General features: G+C 54.2%; 2 protein-coding genes across 2 annotated transcripts; both read right to left on the reverse strand.

Moving 5' to 3' along the window:
- Positions 1-1,917: 1,917 nt before the first annotated feature.
- LOC140627517 (melanoma-associated antigen 4-like) lies at positions 1,918-7,608 on the reverse strand. The gene is made up of 2 exons (XM_072815881.1): positions 7,467-7,608; positions 1,918-3,538 (listed from the first exon to the last, which is right to left on the reverse strand). The coding sequence occupies exon 2, from the start codon at positions 3,516-3,518 to the stop codon at positions 2,430-2,432; it is 1,089 nt and encodes a 362-aa protein (XP_072671982.1). The 5' UTR covers positions 3,519-3,538; positions 7,467-7,608; the 3' UTR covers positions 1,918-2,429.
- A 5,780-nt stretch (positions 7,609-13,388) lies between these two features.
- Positions 13,389-17,452, reverse strand: LOC140627551 (melanoma-associated antigen 10-like). The gene is made up of 4 exons (XM_072815934.1): positions 17,355-17,452; positions 15,500-15,566; positions 15,137-15,234; positions 13,389-14,555 (listed from the first exon to the last, which is right to left on the reverse strand). Exons 2-4 carry the CDS (start codon positions 15,553-15,555, stop codon positions 13,642-13,644), a joined length of 1,068 nt encoding a protein of 355 aa, XP_072672035.1. The 5' UTR covers positions 15,556-15,566; positions 17,355-17,452; the 3' UTR covers positions 13,389-13,641.
- Between the last annotated feature and the right edge of the window lie 2,851 nt (positions 17,453-20,303).

A 20,303-nucleotide genomic window follows, 5' to 3' on the forward strand; every position in this document is an offset into this window, starting at 1 on the left:
CAGAGGGTGGGAAGCAGCAGGGAATTGGAGGGAGAATAGCCAGTCCTGTGCTGAGAACAGAGAAAGGTAGGCAAGAGGATGGTGTGTGTGTTATGTGTACCTAGGTTAGGGGGGTGGGTAATGAGAATTTAGGGAAGCAAGAAAGGGGTTGGTAGTGTGCTAGTATGCAGAGGAAACGTGGTCTATCAGGAGATTCCCCAGCCCATGCATGTGCCTTCTCCTGCACTGGAGCCCACCCTTCCTCACCAGTTGAATAAGAAAAGGCGCCATCTCCACAGGATGCCCACCCACCCCGCAAACATGTGCACCTTGGGCCAGTCCTGGTGACACAGGCCAGCCATCATGCCACAGCACGTAACTCATGCCTCTGCTACGCCACGACCTCAGAAGCCCCCGGAGGCCTCCCAACCAGGGACACTATCGTTACACAGTAGGTGCTCAACCAAACGCGACTACATGATTTGTTATGACAACTGACTTTATCGCTGGGAGGAGTTTCTGAGGCCACATTTGCCTTGGAATTCTTTGAACTTTATCAAGCATCTCTTGTGTGACACCTACTTCCAAATACTTCCAAATACAGGACCACGTCTAGTTTTCAAATGATTCTGTAATCTCAGCGGGGACGATTCGCTTTATGCATTTAATGGCCAGAGGCTACTACAGAGTAAGGTTCTGTGTTGGGGGAGAGAAGGTGATTCCTACCTGTTCTACGCGGACCAGTGATGACTCATTAGCGGGCCAGGTCCAAGGGGTAGACAGAAGAACACGAGGGGAAAACCAGGGGAAGGCGCTGTCATTTGGGAAAGTGCTAAGTCTGGAAACATTGCCAGCACCTGGGCAGCCAGTTCCCGAAGACCTCTGGGGCTCAGACAGAAGAACTCTAGGTTAACGAGCCCACAGACAAAATCCTGTTTGATTCTCATTATCACCTGCCTTCCTTAGCCCGGGTCTTGGAACCTTCGCCACCGCATCCTTCCTTTTGTCACCTGGGAGACACCATGCTGTCCTCACTCCTGATGTAGGAGTCAGAAAGCTGGCCACAGGCTGGGCGGGGAGGGGACAGCATGGACTCGACATGGCTTCGCACCAGGGTTCTAGTCTCTGCCTCGTCACTTACCAGCCATGTGATCCTGGGAAAAGGACCAACCCTGAGAGCCTCGGGATTGTCACCTGTGAAGTACGTGGTTTGGAGCCGCCCCGCCCCGCTGGACGGCAGGAATGTGTGTCGGGGATGGGAAGCACCTTGCACGGCGCCTGGCATATATTGGAACCTGGATGAACAGCAGCTATGTTGAATGCTGTCCTGTCCTGACCCCGGGGCCTCCCACGCTCTCCTCTGGGATAGGTTTTGTTAGCCCGGCCAGAGTTAGAGTACCTGCAGCTCAACCTGACCTGGAACAGCTAATCGGCCAGAGAGGGTGCTTCAAATATGAAACTCAATCCATTTTCTAAATCAGGGGCTGTATGTGGGCTATAGGAGGCTATGTGTGGAACTCGGGTGCGGGGAGTTGTCCCAGCTGGATACAACACAGAGGTGCGACAAGCCTACAGTTCGAGTCAAAGACTAACTCCCCTGCAGAGTCTGGCCCGGGAGCCGCCCCACGCCCTCATCATTCTGCCACTTGGGGCTGGAAGGCTGGCCCAGGTCTCAGGGCACTCCTCCCCACCTCCCTGCGGGACGGCGACCGCTACACACAGTCCCCGAAGGCGGTGTGGCCCCGGGGCCCTCGTGTCCTCACTGCTCACACACAGGGCCTTGCAGGGAGCAGAGCTCAGCCGCTGTGTGGCTGTGAGGGAGCCGCCAGCAGGGCTCCCCTGGCCTCAGACAGGACCCTTCTCTCACATTCCCAAAAAACCAAGTGAATGCATGAGCGCACATCTATGTAACTTTGGAAAAAAGACACATGGCATGGGTAAGAAGCAAAAGTGAACAAGGTTTATTTTCCTATTTGCACACTCCAGCACTTGCCTGCTCCACTCTTGCCCTTTCCAACATATTCCAACGCAATGCCCTGTGATTTCATCCAGAACCCAAACAAGGAGGGAAGGTCTCCCAACTTGTTTACAGGACATGACAAAATTCTTAACTCTTGAACTGGGGAAGTACAAACGCGACGGGGGATGTGTCACTCACACACTGGGCTGTGGAACCCTTCTATCCCAAGGAACAAATATTGAGAGCTTCCCCAAAGAAACTAAGCTCTGTATTTCAGGGTGATTGCAGAGCCCAGGCCCCCAGAGAGGCTCTTGGCCATGCTCTCTGCCAACCTTCCCTGGCCCTTAACTCCTGAGAACACCCAGGACTTTCTCTTTACACACCCAACAGGACAACACCGGGAGGAAGCACCCTAAGGCCTCCCTTCATGCCGGCCCCACCAAAGCTTGGAAAGGGCCTGGCCGCCTCTGGGGCTGTGGCCCCCTCTTCCTTATCTCAGAATCTGTTCACACAGGGCCAGGGAGTAAGTAAGGTTGTTGTTACCAAGCTGGAGCACGTAGTCCATGACCTGCAACTTGCTGGTTTCCTGGAGGGCTCTGGGCCCCCACAGGAACTCCTTACGGGCAGGATTGCTGCCAGCCACCTGCCGGCACTCCAGGTAGCCTTCCTGCACCCAGACATTGGTGAGGAGGTCCCTGGGTGCCCCAAAGAGGATGTGATCCTGGCCATCGTATACCCCCATGATCCCCATCGCCTCCCACACCTCCTCCTCGGGTGCACAGTCATCCGCCAGGACGATCAACCCCAGGACCAGCACCAGGAGGCTGGTCTTGGGCAGGCCCCCCTGACTACTCAGTGTCCCATTCCAGGTGAGGCCCAGGATGATGCTGAGGTTGTAGTAGTGCTCGCTGGGATCCACTTCTATCACGTCTAGGCCAAAGACCAGCCGCAAGCAGATGGACGCTTGGCGCAAGATGACGGGGAAGTTGTCCTGGAATTCTGGGGTGATGATCTCCAGCATCTCTGCCTTGCTGGTGGGCTGCTTGGTGCGATACTTGAGGAGCAGGAATATCACCAGGGCAGCCGTCTTCAGGTGGAAACTGCCCTGGGGCTGCTCATCTTCCTGCTGTTCAGGTGGGTTTGACCCCACCTCCGCTGGGCTGCTGGGGACAGCAGGCTGGGGCTGGCCAAGGCCATGGGATGCCCCGCCACAGGGGGACGAGTCAGCATCTTCCTCCCCTTCACTGCCACTTGAGCCCACCTCCTCTGGGCTGTTGGGGCCAGCAAACTGGGCACTGGCTTCCCTGCCCCCCTGGGAGGTGTTAGCACCCTGAGAGCACTGGAGAGGACTTAGGGACCCCTCATTAGCAGACTCCTCCTCCTGGGCGCCAGAACACCCGCCAGACAAGGAGAAGTAAGGGGAGGAGGAAAACAGAGAGGGAGGAGTTCGGGGAGATAAAACCTCCCCCGGCTCCTCCTCCTCCTCCTCAGCCCTGGTCTGTAGGGCATCCACCACGCCCTGGGCCTCTTCTGGGTCTTCTCCCAGCCTCCAAGGCTCACTGCTCTTTCCTACGGACATGATGTCAAAATTGAGGTGACCTGAAGAGAGAGGTGGGAGGGCTTGTCAGGGGGGACCTGGCCAAGAGACCTAGAGGTGCCAGGGCTGACAGGGGGCCATGCTTGGCTCCCATGCAGAGGGCTCCCCTGACACCAGGCTTGGAGAGAGCATAAACCTAACCTGGACAAGTGGCACTGGCCTGTGCCTCCTCTGCTCTGTGTCCTGAGGGACCCCCGCCTCAGACTGAGGCCTCCCCTGCCAGTTCTTGAAGTCTCTGCAGGAGAGAAGGAGGAGGCGCCTCAGGGTGTAGACTGCCAGCCCAGCCCTGGGCCCCAGTGTGGACAGGAGGGCTGGCTCATACTCTGGGAAGTCTCCAGCAGGCCAGGTGGGGCGGTCCCCTCCTTGGCCTCTCAAGGGACTGCCTTGGCCCTGTCTCTCTCAGGCCAAAGTGTCCCTGCAAGACCACAGGGCCCTGACACTCCACAGAAGGAAGCCAGGGGCCCAGCCATGGCCACACCTGCCAAAGTCTCCAGGACAAGTCCTGGATCATGCACAAGGGATGGGTCAGCTCTGGCTTCCATCTGGGCTGGGATGGGGGGCCTCTTGCTCTTTACCTGGACCCCACACAAGGCCTGGGAAGACTCCACAGCTGGCCCTGAAGCACCCGCCTGGTTCCTTGCAAGGCCCCCAGCCACGACCCGTCACCAGCTAAAGCCCAGAGAAATCAGTCGGCCCACCTGACCCACCTCTCCCCATGGCCCATACATGGTCCCTAGGGATCCTGCTGAGGAAGGCATCCCCTCATTTCTCACCTCGACCCCCAGCAGGGCTGGGACCAGGGCCTGGGCAGGGCTCCCGCCTCCTCTGCTGACCTGGATTCACACCCTCAGGCCCAGGCCCTCCCCTCCCTGAGTCCAGGGATCTGAAGAGGAGGAGGGGCTCCGTGGGACAGTCCGCACCCCGGGTTCCCTACCCAGGGCTGTCAGGGAAGGGCACCTGGATTTTGGGGCTATCCCCTCCTGGGCCTGATGGCTGTCTTGGGGGCCACGCACTCTTTCAATGTGGGGTGGGCAGGGTTCCTCACACAGAGTCTTGGCAGGCCCCGAGACTCCTGGGCATCTATCCCCCAGGTGGGACTCCTCCCACACTCTGACTGGGACCTCTCCCAGCGGGGTCCTCAGCTCCTTGAGAACTGGGAGAAGAGCAGGAGGAGGTACCCTGTTATGTCCTGTGTCCCCGTCCTGTCCTGTGTGCCCAGCCAGGCAGGTCACAGCCGCAAACCCCCACCCCTCCCAAGTCCCCCAGCAAGATCAGGAAGGGCAGGCCTGTTGCCCGGCCCCTGTGTCCTGGGGGTTCATGCCCTCAGGCTCCCGAGAGTGTCCTCAGCATTATCCTGCCAGGGCCTGCTCTTCCTCCAGGCCCCCAGCCTCCCATAGAGGACATGTGCCCCTCACACCAAGACTTCATCCTCCCCAGGTCAACCCACCTTCCTGCCACCTACCCGCCCCAGGAACAAGTGAGAATGCCACTGAGGGCCAGCGCTCTCTCATCCTCCGTGGGCAGCCCACAGGACAAGGCCTCACTCCAACCCACTCTGCTGCACTGGCTTCTTCGTTCACCTGCCGGGTGGGGCAAGCCAGGGTGTCCCCAAGGTCCTCACCCTGACTCCCCACAGGTCGTGTGCCCTCCACACACACCCTCACCCCAACCACCCCCAAGGCCCTGCTCCTTTGAAGCACAAGCCCTCAGGCCCTAACACCCAGACGTGGACATCAGGACGGCAGCGTGGGCTCATCCTGCACGGGGCCTCCTACCTCCTTCCTCCCTGGACTGCACGTGCTAGGGCCCAGGGTCCATCAGTCCTCCCTCTGGTCCTCACCTTCAATCCCACGAGGCCCGGGGCTGGCCCCCAGCCTGCTCCTTCCACCAAGCCCCCAGGCTCTAGGAGACTTGGCTGGCAAGCCAGGGCATACCCCAGGTGGTCATCAGCCCCAGGGAACCCCAGGACCCAGTCTAGGCTGCGTTCCTAGGGCTGCAGTTCCCCTGTGGTCCTGGCCTTGGCCGCCAGCCACACGTGGGCCATTGTCCCCCACCCAACCCGACCCCACCCGCCCACACCCTGGAGGCAGTGCTCCAGCCCAATAGCCACAGTGTGGGAGGCCCCGTCGCACCAGGCAGCTCGGGATTTGTCCACCGCCCGGCAGCCTCCCGAAGCTGAAGCAGGGCAGGGCGGTGGTGCTGGGGTCTCCCTGGGGACACAGTCCCTCCAGGGTCTAGTTCCTCGGGAGTCCTCGCCTCCACCCCTAGCAGACCCCAGGCCCCTTGGGCAGCCATCCCGAGGCCGGGCCGCTCACACCAAGGCCCTCCCCTAAGCCCGGACCCCAACGGCGACAGGGAGTGACCGTCTTTCCATCAGGACCGCGACCCAGCCTGGGGGTTTCCCAGGGCTCACAGAGGGGGCTGAGCTGGGGGGCGGGGGACAGGCTCCCTGGGCCCTTCTTCCCCACCCCTGCTGGCGGGGCTCCCTGGGTGCCTGGGCCTCTGCCTGGCTCCACTACCTGCCGGCCCATCGGCTCCCGGACACGGACACGAGGGGCGGGCAGAGCTTCGGGGACCCGGATGCGCCGGTCGGGATATGCACACAGACACGCGGCGTGGCCCCGTCCCGCACTCGGCCTGCCTCCCGGGACCGCCTCTGGGCTGGGGTGTGGGGTCCCCCGGGCCTCTTCTGCATCCTCACCGGGATTCCCAGCAACACCCGGGGCCCTCCCCTCTGCACACGTGTCCTAGGCCCTGCTCCTGACGCCAGGGGCCCGCAGTGTCTCGGGAGGCCCGGATGTGGAAGTCTGAGCACCCATACTCCCACGTGAGGGCAAGTACCCATCCCCACGGAGGCCTCACAGCCCTGGCGACCCTCTACCGGGGTCCCCTCTGTCCCCCTGGGGGTCCATCCCTGCCTCCCCCTAGCCCCTGGACCCTCCCTCCGCCCCCCTCAGCGTCTGCTCCCGCCACACCAGGCCCCAGGCTCTCGGGTACCCGGATGTGCCAGGCCTGCCGCACCCGCCGCCACCATCCGGCCCCATCCCGCTCCCCCGCGGCCTTCCCGGGCTGACCGTGGGTCCTGCCCTCCGCCGGGTCCCCTCTGTCCTCCCTCGGGGTTTGTACCTTGCCTCCCCTTAGCTCCTCAGCCGTGGACTCTGAGCACCTAAGAGCCGCTCCTAGTGCCAAGTCTCACAGAGACCCGGATGCGGAATTGGGCCCTCATCACGTGTTTGATGCCACACCAACCCCCCCCCCACCTTCCGGGGACTGTCCCCCTGGAGTCTAGGGTTCCGTATCCCGCCCCTCCTCCCCATGCTCACCGGAAATCCCTGCGGCGCCTGGGTCCCCCCGCCCCCCTCTGCCCACCGTCCAGACCCCGCTCCTGACACCAAGGAACCCCAGTCTCTTAGGGACCCAGACGGGAAAGTCTGACCGCCGGACACCTGCCACGGAAGATCTCCAGTCGGCCTGGAGAGGGGCGTGCTCCCCTCCCTGGAGACCTTCTGCCAGGTGCCCTCTGTTCCCCTTAGAGTCCATCCCTTGCCTCCCCTCCTGCTTCGTGCCGGGGCCCTCCTCTCCGTCTACCTGCATCTGCTCCCGCCACACCCAGGCTCTGCACCCAGGCTCTCGGGTACCCGGATGTGCCAGGCCTGCTGCACCTGCCGCCTCCATCTGGACCCATCCTGCCCCCGCCCCCCCGCGGCCTTCCCGGGCTGACCTGGGCCCTGACCTCCACCGGGTCCCCTCTGTCCCCCTCAGGGTCCATCCCTCGTCTCCCCTTAGCCCCTGGACCCTCCCCTCCCCCCTCAGCGTCTGCTCCCGCCACACCAGGCCCCAGGCTCTCGGGTACCCGGATGTGCCAGGCCTGCCGCACCCGCCGCCACCATCCGGCCCCATCCCGCTCCCCCGCGGGCTTCCCGGGCTCACCGTGGGCCCTGACCTCCGCCGGGTGCCCTCTGTCCTCCCTCGGGGTTTGTACCTTGCCTCCCCTTAGCTCCTCAGCCGTGGACTCTGAGCACCTAAGAGCCGCTCCTAGTGCCAAGTCTCTCAGAGACCCGGATGTGAAATTGGGCCCTCATCACGTGTTTGATGCCCCATCAACCCCCCGCCCCCCACCTTCCGGGGACTGACCCCCCTGGAGTCTAGAGTTCCGCATCCCGCCCCTCCTCCCCATGCTCACGGGAAATCCCTGCGGCGCCTGGGGCCCTCCCCCCGCCCCCCTCTGCCCACTGTCCAGGCCCCACTCCTGACGCCAAGGAACCCCAGTTTCTTAGGGACCCAGGTGGGAAAGTCTGACTGGCACCTGCACAACGGAAGATCTCCAGTCGGCCCGGGGTTGGAGGGCTCCCATCCCTGCAGACCTGCTGAGTCCTCTCTGTCCTGCTCAGGGTCCATCCCTCAGTCCCCTTAGCCCCTGGACCCTCCCCCCCCCTCAGCGTCTGCTCCCGCCACACCAGGCCCCAGTCTCCCGGGTACCCGGATGTGCCAGGCCTGCCGCACCTGCCGCCTCCATCTGGCCCCATCCCGCTCCCCCGCAGCCTTCCCGGGCTGACGTTTCTGAAGTCCCGAGTCCCTCCATCATCCCTCCATATCCTCACCAGGAGGACCCGGGTCCATGCTCTGTCCATCTGAAGGACACCCTGCTTCTGAATCCAAGGGCCGTCAGTCTCTGGGGAAACCTGGATGTGGAAATCTGGCTGTGCTGCCCCCCTCCCCGCGGTTCCCCCTCCCAGCCCAGGGGCCATGCAGGCCTGACATCGCTGATGGCCTTCTGCTGGGGTTCCCTCTGTCCTCCCTCCGGGTTCATCCCTTGCCTTCCCTCCCGATACCCGCAGGACCCTCACCTCTCCTGCCTGAACATCTGCTCCTGCCACCAGGCCCACAGGCTCTCTGGGACCTGGATGCAGAAGTCACACTTGACCTTGTCCCCATGCAGCCCTGGGGTCTTTTGGGCTGACCCTGGGGCCTGACCCCTGTGAGGTCCCCTCTGTCCTCCCTGCATCATGGACATTTTCCACTTAGGTAAAGGGCGTTAGGACGGATTCATGGAAAGCTACCTCCTGGACCCAAAGTTGTCCTTGCTCTGTTTTTCATGAGTACTTTTAGTTACTGCAGAGCTTCCAGCTGCCTGATGCAAGGTTAGAGGAAGTAAATATTGAATTCTGGTGGACCTATGCTCAGCCTTAACAACGATGCCAGGAACAGAGTATTAAAAAGTAATCCAAAATGATAAAAAAAAAAAAGTAACCCAAAATGGCATATATATGCCTGTACTCAACCAGAAATCCACCTATCAGAGGAATTTTTCCATGTTTCCTTAAAAATTGCATACATACATACATATACATATGCATATGTGAATCAAGTTGCTGTAGGCTCATTCACTGACACAGAAGGTGGAGCATGCCCCCTGCCTGGGCCTTCCACCTTCATGGATAAAACTCACAGTTCTCCAATTGCTCACGTACCCTAGAATTCCAAGGGAAACTAATATTGAGGGTATCACCATGGACGTCTCTTCCCAAGTCCAAACACCATCTTGGAGGTGGGGATGCTCTCGACAAGATGGTCCACGGTGCTTCCTTCCTAGGAAACATGGTCTATCAAGAGATTCCCCAGCCCATGCACACGCCTTCTCCTGCACTGGAGCCCACCCTTCCTCACCAGTTGAATAAGAAAAGGCGCCATCTCCACAGGATGCCCACCCACCCCGCAAACATGTGCACCTTGGGCCAGTCCTGGTGACACAGGCCAGCCATCATGCCACAGCACGTAACTCGTGCCTCTGCTACGCCACGACCTCAGAAGCCCCCGGAGGCCTCCCAACCAGGGACACTATCGTTACACAGTAGGTGCTCAACCAAACGCGACTACATGATTTGTTATGACAACTGACTTTATCGCTGGGAGGAGTTTCTGAGGCCACATTTGCCTTGGAATTCTTTGAACTTTATCAAGCATCTCTTGTGTGACACCTACTTCCAAATACTTCCAAATACAGGACCACGTCTAGTTTTCAAATGATTCTGTAATCTCAGCGGGGACGATTCGCTTTATGCATTTAATGGCCAGAGGCTACTACAGAGTAAGGTTCTGTGTCGGGGGAGAGAAGGTGATTCCTACCTGTTCTACGCGGACCAGTGATGACTCATTAGCGGGCCAGGTCCAAGAGGTAGACAGAAGAACATGAGGGGAAAACCAGGGGAAGGCGCTGTCATTCGGGAAAGTGCTAAGTCTGGAAACATTGCCAGCACCTGGGCAGCCAGTTCCCGAAGACCTCTGGGGCTCAGACAGAAGAACTCTAGGTTAACGAGCCCACAGACAAAATCCTGTTTGATTCTCATTATCACCTGCCTTCCTTAGCCCGGGTCTTGGAACCTTCGCCACCGCATCCTTCCTTTTGTCACCTGGGAGACACCACGCTGTCCTCACTCCTGATGTAGGAGTCAGAAAGCTGGCCACAGGCTGGGCGGGGCGGGGACAGCATGGACTCGACATGGCTTCGCACCAGGGTTCTAGTCTCTGCCTCGTCACTTACCAGCCATGTGATCCTGGGAAAAGGACCAACCCTGAGAGCCTCGGGATTGTCACCTGTGAAGTACGTGGTTTGGAGCCGCCCCGCCCCGCTGGACAGCAGGAATGTGTGTCGGGGATGGGAAGCACCTTGCACGGCGCCTGGCATATATTGGAACCTGGATGAACAGCAGCTATGTTGAATGCTATCCTGTCCTGACCCCGGGGCCTCCCACGCTCTCCTCTGGGATAGGTTTTGTTAGCCCGGCCAGAGTTAGAGTACCTGCAGCTCAACCTGACCTGGAACAGCTAATCGGCCAGAGAGGGTGCTTCAAATGAAACTCAATCCATTTTCTAAATCAGGGGCCGTATGTGGGCTATAGGAGGCTATGTGTGGAACTCGGGTGCGGGGAGTTGTCCCAGCTGGATACAACACAGAGGTGCGACAAGCCTACAGTTCGAGTCAAAGACTGACTCCTTCCCTCCCTCCCGGCTGCTCTTGCACCCAAACACTGCTTTCCTTCAATTCTCCCCACCCAAACCTCAACTTTACTGACTTACAGCTGTCCTGATGGCACTCTAGAGAACCAAATTAAAATGTCTTTTTGATGCCGTGGGCTCTGACTTTCCGTGGTCAGGAACAAGAGAGTTAGTCGAGAGTCTTCTGGGCTCCTTCAAAGGAATATGGGACTGTATTTCCCCAGAAATCCTTGCACATGATGCATATAAAACACCTAGTTCAGCAATGCCTGGGTGGCTCAGCGGTAGAGCGTCTCCCTTTGTTCCAGGTTGTGAACCTGGAGTCCTGGGATCGAGTCCTGGATCAGGCTCCCTGCATGGAGCCTGCTTCTCCCTCTGCCTGTGTCTCTGCCATCTCTCTCTCTCTGTGTCTCTCATGAAGAAATAAACAAAATCTTAAAAAAAAAAACCACCTCGTCTGTGCACTGTGTTCCACTGCACCAGGACAAGAGTGTAGTGCTTCCTATCTACGTCAGTTAGAGATTCTTTTCTGGTTTAACCACTAATCATAAAGAAAGAATCAAACACCCTGCTAAGTTGAGTTTTGTATTCCTGGCTCCTCTTTCAATCCTAAGACACAGTGTGTGTGAATCTGGCTGCTGGCTCCCCTCAACTTCACTATAATTAACTCCTACAAAAGGAATCACAGTTTTGCACAATTCCAAACTTCCCAGGCTTGACACATCTACATTTGATTATTACCTGTACACCCCCCCCTTTGTCATCCCTTCTTTTATTTCTTATTTAGGAGTTAGAAATTATCTCACTATTGTCCTGATACGTTTGCTGCTCCTAGACTTTATAATTGTATGGAATGTGGCGGGGGGGGGGGTGTCTTGTGTATGCTAGCATCCTCACCATTTACACCAGGCCTTCTAAACAGTCAGTACCTAATTAATGAATGGGGAATAAAATAACCCTGGAGCAGGGGTCTTATTTATTAAGATTTAATATCTGAGACACTTTTGAATTAGTCAAGTATATCCTGGTATATATTTTTTAATTGAAGTATAGTTAACATACAATGTTATATTAGTTTCAGTTATATAATCATAGTGATTCAACAATTCTATTTTTAACTTTAAAAATTTTTTGTGGACCCTCCATATTGTTTTCCAGAGTAGAACTACCCTATGATCTAGCAACTACATACTAGGTGTTTATCAAAAGAACACAAAAATAATAATTCAAAGGGATAAACGTACCTCAATGTTTATAAGAGAATTATCTACAATAGCCAAATTACAGAAACAGCTCAAATGTCCATCAACTGATGAATGTATAAAGAACTTGTGGTGTATACACACAGACACACAGACACACACACACACACACAATCACACAGAATATCTCAGCCATCAAAAAGAATGAAATCTTGCCATTTGCAATGACATGGGTGGAACTAGAGTGTATTATGTTAAGTAAAATAGTCTGTTAGAGAAAGACAAATACCATATGATTTCACTCAAATGTGGAATCTAAGAAACAAAAATTGATAAAAGGAAAAAGGGAGAGAAAGGCAAACCAAGAAATAGACCCTTAACTTTGGAGAACTAAAGGTTTTTGGAGGGGAGGTGGGTAGGGGAATGGGTGAAATGAGTGATGGAGATTAAGGTGTCCACTTGTCCTGTTGAGCATCAGTGTTGTATAAAAGTGTTGAATCACTAAATTGTACACCTGAAATTACACTGTATGTTAACTGGAATTTAAGTAAAAACATTTAAAAACCCAATCCTATACATTATTCCATATTCACCATGATAAATACAGCTTTTAATTTTATAGAATGATACACTCCAAGGGAGAACAGAAAGCAATAATTAACTAAATTTTACTTTTTCTATTTCTTTTTTTTACAGGGGGGAAGGCCAGGGGGAGAAGGAGAGAGAGAATCTCAAGCAGACTCCGTGCCCAGCACATGAGCCTGACACAGGGTTTGATCTCACAACCCTGAGATCATGATCTGAGCCAAAATCAGGAGTCCAACACTTAACCAACTGAACCATCCAGGTGCCCCATTTGTTTCTCTATTTCTTGACTCCATCTGTTTTATTGCTGACTTCTTTCACATTTTTAAGGAAACTTCTTTTCCAATGCTATGTTATCTTGTTCCACATCTCAAAGTGAGACGGAAGGTTTCCTAATTTGTTTTACAAAATAGCAAAACACAGAAAATCTTCAAATCAGCAAGGGAAAAACAACTTGTTATGAGGAACTCCCATAACACTATCAACTGATTTTTCAGCAAAAACTTTGCAGGGCAGATGAGAGTGGCACAATATACCCAAAGTGTTGAAAGAAAAAAGAAACCTGGGATCCCTGGGTGGCGCAGCGGTTTGGCGCCTGCCTTTGGCCCAGGGCGCGATCCTGGAGACCCGGGATCGAATCCCACGTCGGGCTCCCGGTGCATGGAGCCTGCTTCTCCCTCTGCCTGTGTCTCTGCGCCTCTCTCTCTCTGTGACTATCATAAATAAATAAAAATTTAAAAAAAAAGGTAAAAAAAAAAAAAGAAAAAAGAAACCTTCCAACCAAGATACTCTTCCCAGCAAAGTCATGGCTCAGAATTGAAGGAAAGATAAATGGTTTTCCAGACAAGCACAAGGTCAAGATGTTCATCACCACTGAACTGGCCAGAAATGTTATAGGGATTTCCTTAAGAAAGCACACTAATTAGTAACAAGAAAACATATGAAAGTATAAATCTCACCAGTAAAATTAAATGTATAGTAAAGGTAGTGGATTAATTGCTTATAAAGCTAGTATGAAAGTTAAAGACAAAAGAAATAAATATAACTAAGTATAAAACACACAAGATACTTATTAAATGGAGTAACAATATATTTGTGACTAATGTCATTTATAAACTTAGTACTTGATGTTAATTAAATCTTCCATTAATAGGAGCAACATTTGAAAAATGCCAAAAGGAGGAAATTCCAAATCATTCTTATGGAACAAGCACACAAAGATGTTATACACCCAACCCCACCACCACCACCAAACCCAATTCTGCCTCTTTACCACTTATACCAGTGACTGCTTTCTTCAAACACAAAATGAAATAACTGCCTCAGACTTCCCTTGGAGCAAGAGAAGCTGCTGGATATGGCCCTAAAACGGACCCTGGTCCTGGCCCTCCCACTACATCCCTGGCTGCAACCCTGGCTTGGGATCGCACTTCCTCATCTCTCAAGGCTTCCTCATACCAGACAGGAAAGGCACTAGGGATGGTATCATTGACCTTGGCCAAAAACTCTAAGATTTTCATCTTGCTGGTTTCAGCATGGGCCCTGGAACCCCACAGGAACTCGTAGCAGGCAGGGTCGCTGCCCGCCACCTGCCAGTACTCCAGGTAGCCTTCCTGCACCCAGATTTTGGTGAGGAGCTCCCTGGGCTCCCCATAGATGAAGTGCTCCTGACTATCGTACACCCCCATGACTCCCAGCACTTCCCAGACATCCTCCTCAGGGGCACAGTTGCCATCCATAAAGATCACACCAAGGATATTTATCAAGAGGCCAGTCTTGGGCACACTCTGCTCACTGCTTGGCATCTCATTGCAGGTGAGGCCCAGGGCAGTAACTAAGACATAGGCATGATCACTGGAATCCACTTCCCTCACATCAACACCAAAGACCAATTGCATGCACTCAAAGGCTTGGCTGAAGATCACAGGGAAGAGCTCCTGGTAATCTTGGCTGACAGTTTTCAGCATTTCTGCCTGTGTGGTCAGCTCCTTTGTTCTATACTTGAGAAGCAGGAATGCCACCAGGTCAGCTACCTTATCATCTATGGCATCTTCAAGTAAGAGCACAGTTTCTGGCAGGGCCTGCAAAGTGTTTGGCTCCTCCTCTTCTTGGCTTCTGGAACCCTGATCTGATCTGATTGATGGAGTGACTTCCATGGCAGTGGGGGAGGAGCAGGCTCTCTGAGGACTCTGGAGAAGACCTGGTGATCCAGAAGCAGCAGAAATCTTTGTAGTGCCTGAGATCAGAAAGTAACAGAAGGAAGAGGAAGAGGAGAAATAGGAAGAGGAGGATGAGAAGGAAGAAGAGAAAGAGAAAGGGGAGGAATAGGAGGAGAAGAAGGAGGTTGCATTCTCCTTAGCTTCAGGAACCTGTGTCCCCAAAAGACCCTATGTCACACTTTGGGACTAAAGGTGCTCTTCAAGCATGTGACACCAACACTTTGGAGTGGGAATCATGATTACTGTTGGCAAGAGTATGCACAGGAGGGGGGTGATGGGACCTATGGGCTTGCGGGAGAGAGGGAGCATGAGGGGTCTCAGCTGAGAAACACATCCTTGGTGACTCTAACCTTTGTTAGATGCCTTTGCATCTCAGGAATCTCCCCTTTAGGGGTGCTCTAGAGTCTCAAAGGGGTCTCTCCTCTTGGGAGGCCTGTCCCCTGAGAACCTGAAGAAAGAAGTGAGCCAGTTCCTCGTGCAGCCAGCAGGGTCTGAGGTTCTGGGACTGACAATGAGCTTTGGTGGGCTTGGGTGCTGTAGGGTCCCCTCTGTTCTGGGATGGGGAAACCCCTGGCTCCACATTAGAGCATCACCTCACCTTGACTCCTGGCATTGCCCGGTCCTCCTCGGCTCTTTGACCTGAGAATGCATGTCTTACACTGAGGCCAAGGCCCTATTACCCAATTCCTGGATCCCCTGTAAAAGGGAGGGAAAGGGCATGTGAAAGTGCAGACTGCGAGCACAGCCCTACACCCCAAGTGCTGACAGGAGGGCTGGGCCAGACTCTGTGAGGTCCCCAAAAATTCAGTCTAGATAGTCCCCTCCATGCTCATTCAGAAGACCCACCTTTCCCCTGACAGGATGTGAACCCCTTCCTTCTGCCGGCCTGAGACAAAACTCTCAGAACAAGACCTCTGATACTGAACAAAAGGAAGTGAGGGGAAGCCACATCTGGACATACCTGCAAAGGTTTTTCAGGGGGAACAGCAAGGGGCAGCCAAGCACTGTGGAGTCCATCTGTCCTGGGACTGGGGGCGGGGGGGGAATGCATGCTCTGTCCCTATGTTGATGCATAGCAGGGCTTCCCTCTCTTATCCTGAGGCCGCTCTCTTTAAATGAAAGTCTCACATTTATGTGAGACCAAAGATGGAAGAGAGGGAGCACCACAGCTTTAGGTCCTCCCATGGCTGACAGAAATGGGCAGGAAGGGCTGAGGTTTCATGTATTCTTACATGGATTTACCCAGTCCTTTCTCATGGTCCTCACTGTCTCCTGATAAAGCCTGGGCCCTTTCCATCTGTTCACCACAGTACAGCCCTCTATGCTGAACCCTCACTTCCCTCAGATGCTTAAGCAGGAACTCAGTTAACACATTGGCAACCCCTCCCTGATTCCTGCCTGGGACCTGCTGGGGCTGACAGCTGTGACCCGATTCTGAGAGCCCCCTCTATTCTGGGGTCAAGGGTCCCCTCAGTCCTACCTTGGGGTCTTCACCCTGACTCCTGGCAGGACATAGGCTGTCCTCTCTCCTGACTTGTCATCCTGCTCCTTACACCAGGACTCCTGACTCTCTGAGACCCAGATGTGGAAATCTGGACTCCCTACATGTCCCTGTCTCCACCTCTCCCGACCAGGAACTTTCCTGGACTGACTCTGTTTTGGGGTCCAGGGTCCCTCAAACCTTCCTCTGCATCTTCACCAGGAATCCCAGCAGGACCTGGACCCTCCCCTCTGACTACTTGAGGCCCTACTCCTGACAACAGGCCCTTAGTCTCTCAGAGACCAGGATGTGGAACTGGCCAGATTGGCCGCATGTCCCCATCCCATCCAGGAGCCTTCCTAGACAGACACTGGGACCTAACCTCTGTGTGGTCGCCTCTGTCCTCCTTCAGGGTTCATACTTTGACTCCAATTAGCTCCTGGGCCCTTTCCTCTGACCACCTGAGGTTTGATCCTTACATGAGGCCCTTATTCTGAGACCCGGATGCGGAAGTCTGGACTCACCCTGTGTTCCTATCCCCCCGCAACGGACCTTCCCAGGACTGACTCCACTGGCGTGCAGGGTCTACCCCTCATCCTCCCTCTGCATCCTCGCCGGGAATCCCGGCAGCACCCGGGGCCCTCCCCTGTGCCCACTTGTCCAAGGCCCTGCACCTGAAGCCAGGGGCCCCCAGTCTCTCGGGAGACCCGGATGTGGAAGTCTGGCCGCCCGGCGGCCCGCCCGAAGGCAGGTCCCCAGCCTGCCCAGGGGGCCTCCCAGGCCTCCCATCCCTGGCGACCTCCTGCCAGGTCCCCTCTGTCCTGGGCTCCAGGGCCCCCGCCCCCACAGGCACTCCCTGTGCCCCTCCCCCCCTCAGGCCCTGGCAAACCTCCCTCCGGATGGGCTCCTGAGCTCCCTGGGCTCGGGTCCCCACCCCCACCCCCCGAGGCGCATTTCCCCGGGGGCCGCGTGTGTCCGGCCTCCCCAGGGCGGCCCCCCAGCCCCGAGGCGGGGGCCCAGTGCCTCTCTCTCTCTCTCTCTCTCTCTCTCTCTCTCGGGGAGGGCGGGCCGTGGGTTGAGGCATGATGGTGGGGTGGGGGACCCCGGGGGACCCCCGCAGTTCTCCCTCAGGTCCTCACCCCGCTCCGGGGAGGGCCGGGTCCCGTCCTGCCTCCGGGGACCCGAGGCCACTGCCCCAGGCCCCGGCATCCAGGCCTCAGCTCGACGCCGCGGCCCCGCCTTCCCCCCCTCCCCCCGTCGTCTCTCGGGGTTACCAGCATGGCCGCCTGGCTCCCGGAGGCCCCCCGCCATCCTCCGGGCCCCCTCCCGGGGCTACCTGCTCGCCTGGCTGCTGCTAGGCCCGCGCATGGCCTCCTTTCCTCCGCTGGGGACCCCAATCCCGCCTCCCAGCCTAAGTCTCTCCACTCTCTCAGATCTCCGAGGCGGAAGTCGGCCCACGTCACATCCGGACCCGGTTGCGGGCTAACAGCATGTAGCGCAGAGATGGGTTCCGGGGTGTGATAGGTGGAGGGAGTGGAGGGAGGGAAGGGCGGGGGTCCATCTGTCCTCTTTGGGGTCCTCACCTTGACTCTAGCAGGGTTGGGCCCCTGCCCCCTGCACACCTTGGAGTCTGTAAGCTTCACATCATGGCTCTCACTCCCCAAGTTCCCTGGGGAGATGGAGAGTGAGTGAGTATATTTTCCTACATGCAAACGTTAAGACATACTTTTAGCATGTAATACCTGCCTTATTCATTTTACACTGTTAAAACCCAAGTCTGGGCACCATTCCTACTGAGATGAACACAACTCTCTCAGATTTGAAACAAGACTGAGATACCAAATTGGACAAATCTATTCACTGAAGACAGCCTGAAGGCAGTGACTTCAACCTTGAAAACAGGAAACTGAGGAAAGCTACATGGACACTGGGGAAAAGACATGAAATAAAATTTTCCCTGGTAGTGGCCAATAACAGTGATTTTCATAGAGAAGTTCATAAGGGAAATTTTAGGAGGAAAGTGGATTATTCACATTTTCACAGAAACATAAATACATCAATATTACCTTGGAGAGATTTTAGGTAAGACATACAAAAACTACTTGTATTAATGGTGAATGAAGGGTGGGAGATAACATAATGAACCACTAAAATGGGTGGTCTTGGGGGAAGTTTTGTTGGAAACACTCTTCCTGTCATGTGACCCACCGGAATTAAACCGTTGGGTTGTGAAGAGCAGAGGTCAGTCTGTTTAAAATGGCTCTTTAGAGGTGGTAAAGAAATGTCCCTTTTCTCCAACCAAAGCATCTTGATGTCCTCAAACCCACCCCTCCACACCCACCACGGAGGTGTCAGGATTGTGCTTTGTTATGTCTATGCTGTGTCTTGGCCTACTCAGCACCACCCCTATCCAAGGACAGGTTGGGATAGCTCTTAGCAATGTCTAAGGCTCTTCCCCAGGGCTACCATTGGCTAGAGGAGAGCCTTGCTTACCAATCAAACCCTAGGAGTGTGGCTTCTCATTGTCCTAGAAGTAGGTCACAGCCCTGGGTAGACCACTGGGAAATTTTGACAAGGCAAAGGTGACCAGGAAACCACAAATCCCTAGCAAAGTTGTAGAACAACCAACCCCAAGCATCAAAAGGAGGAAAAAGAGGAAGATGCCCTCTAACTCAGATTCAGACACAGTCAGTGTCAAGGTGATACGACCACACCCAAGCTCTTTCCCTTACTCTTTAAAACCTCCCCCAAACTCCTACCCTGTTCTTGCCTGGAAGACCCTCTCCTCAGCCTGCTCTCCTTCTCATGAAGCCCTTGTTCCCATCCACCCCCCCATCATCTTTCCTGAAACCATTGTCCTGTTCTCACCTTGTTGTCATTCCAGGTGCCCAAGACAACTTCAAGGGAGTTCAATAATAAAAAATCCTTTCCAAAAATTCCCACTCCTTCAAGAAAACCTAACAATGCTAGAAGGCTAACACTATGAGGTCTTTATAATAAGCCAAATGTGGGACTGAATCAAAATGAGCCAGGGCAGGACTAAAAGCACGGATAAATTCACCCCTTTAAGAGATGACCTGGACAGCCAGTAGCTTCAGAGGGAGGCCAGAGACCTCAAAACTACCTGTGAAGTCTCCAAAGTCTGACCCCTGAGAAATGCCCAGTGGTTTAGAAGACAAATCTTGCATCTACAGGATATGCCAATAATGATGATTAAAATCAACTAATTGTGAAAAGATGTGTGTGTGCACATGTGTGTGTTCATGAATTCTCTGAATGTGGAGAGGAAAGAAGGAAAGAAGGAAATAAGCAAATATATGAAAAGGGAGAAAGGTGGAGTCCTACAGAGTTGGGAGTCAGATCAGAGAGTCTACAGTAAGCCATATATGGAAGATAAGGACTGGGTGAGGTGATGAGCACTGAAAAAAAAATAACAACAACAAAAAAAAACATTATATTTTATCCCATGGGCAAGGAGGAAAAGGGCTTGTTGTTTCTGTTTGTGTGTCTTGGGGGAGCATGGCACAATGTCAAGGCATAGATTGCAAGAACTTATATATAGAATGATATGTATGGGTGGCAGTGAATCCCCCAAAAGGCAGACAAATACATCACATCTAGGTCACTTACATCGTAGTCGTTTAAAATTTTTTTTTACACTTTCAAAATGATGAATTTTATATTATGTGAATTTGTTATAAAGAAAAATTTACAGCATCTAAAAAAAGGGGGGGGGAGGAAATATATAGCCATGGTAGAAAACTTGAGAAATATATGAGTAAAAAGAAGAAAATCATCCTTAAATTTGTAATCTGTGCAATTACCATGGTTAATGTTTAGTTTTATTCTGGACACACGCAACCTATATATGTGTACGCATATATACTTATGCGTAAAAACCACCTATAGACAGGGACCATAAGGGAAAGGAGGGAAACTGAGTGGGGAAAAATTAAAGAGGAAGACAAACCATGAGAGACTCTGAACTCTGGGAAACAGGGTTGCGGAAGGGCCACTGAGGAGGGCACATGATGAAATGAGCACTGGGTGTCATACTATATGTTGGCAAATTGAATTTAAATAAAATATTTATTTATTTTTTTAATACTAAATTAATTTTTTATTGGTGTTCAGTTTGCCAACATACAGAAAAACACCCAGTGCTCATCCCGTCAAGTGCCCCTCTCAGTGCCCATCACCCATTCACCCCACCCCCCGCCCTCCTCCCCTTCCACCACCCCTAGTTCGTTTCCCAGAGTTAGGAGTCTTTATGTTCTGTCTCCCT

Source organism: Canis lupus, chromosome X (assembly GCF_048164855.1).
Source record: "Canis lupus baileyi chromosome X, mCanLup2.hap1, whole genome shotgun sequence".
Taxonomy (NCBI): Eukaryota; Metazoa; Chordata; class Mammalia; order Carnivora; family Canidae; genus Canis; species Canis lupus.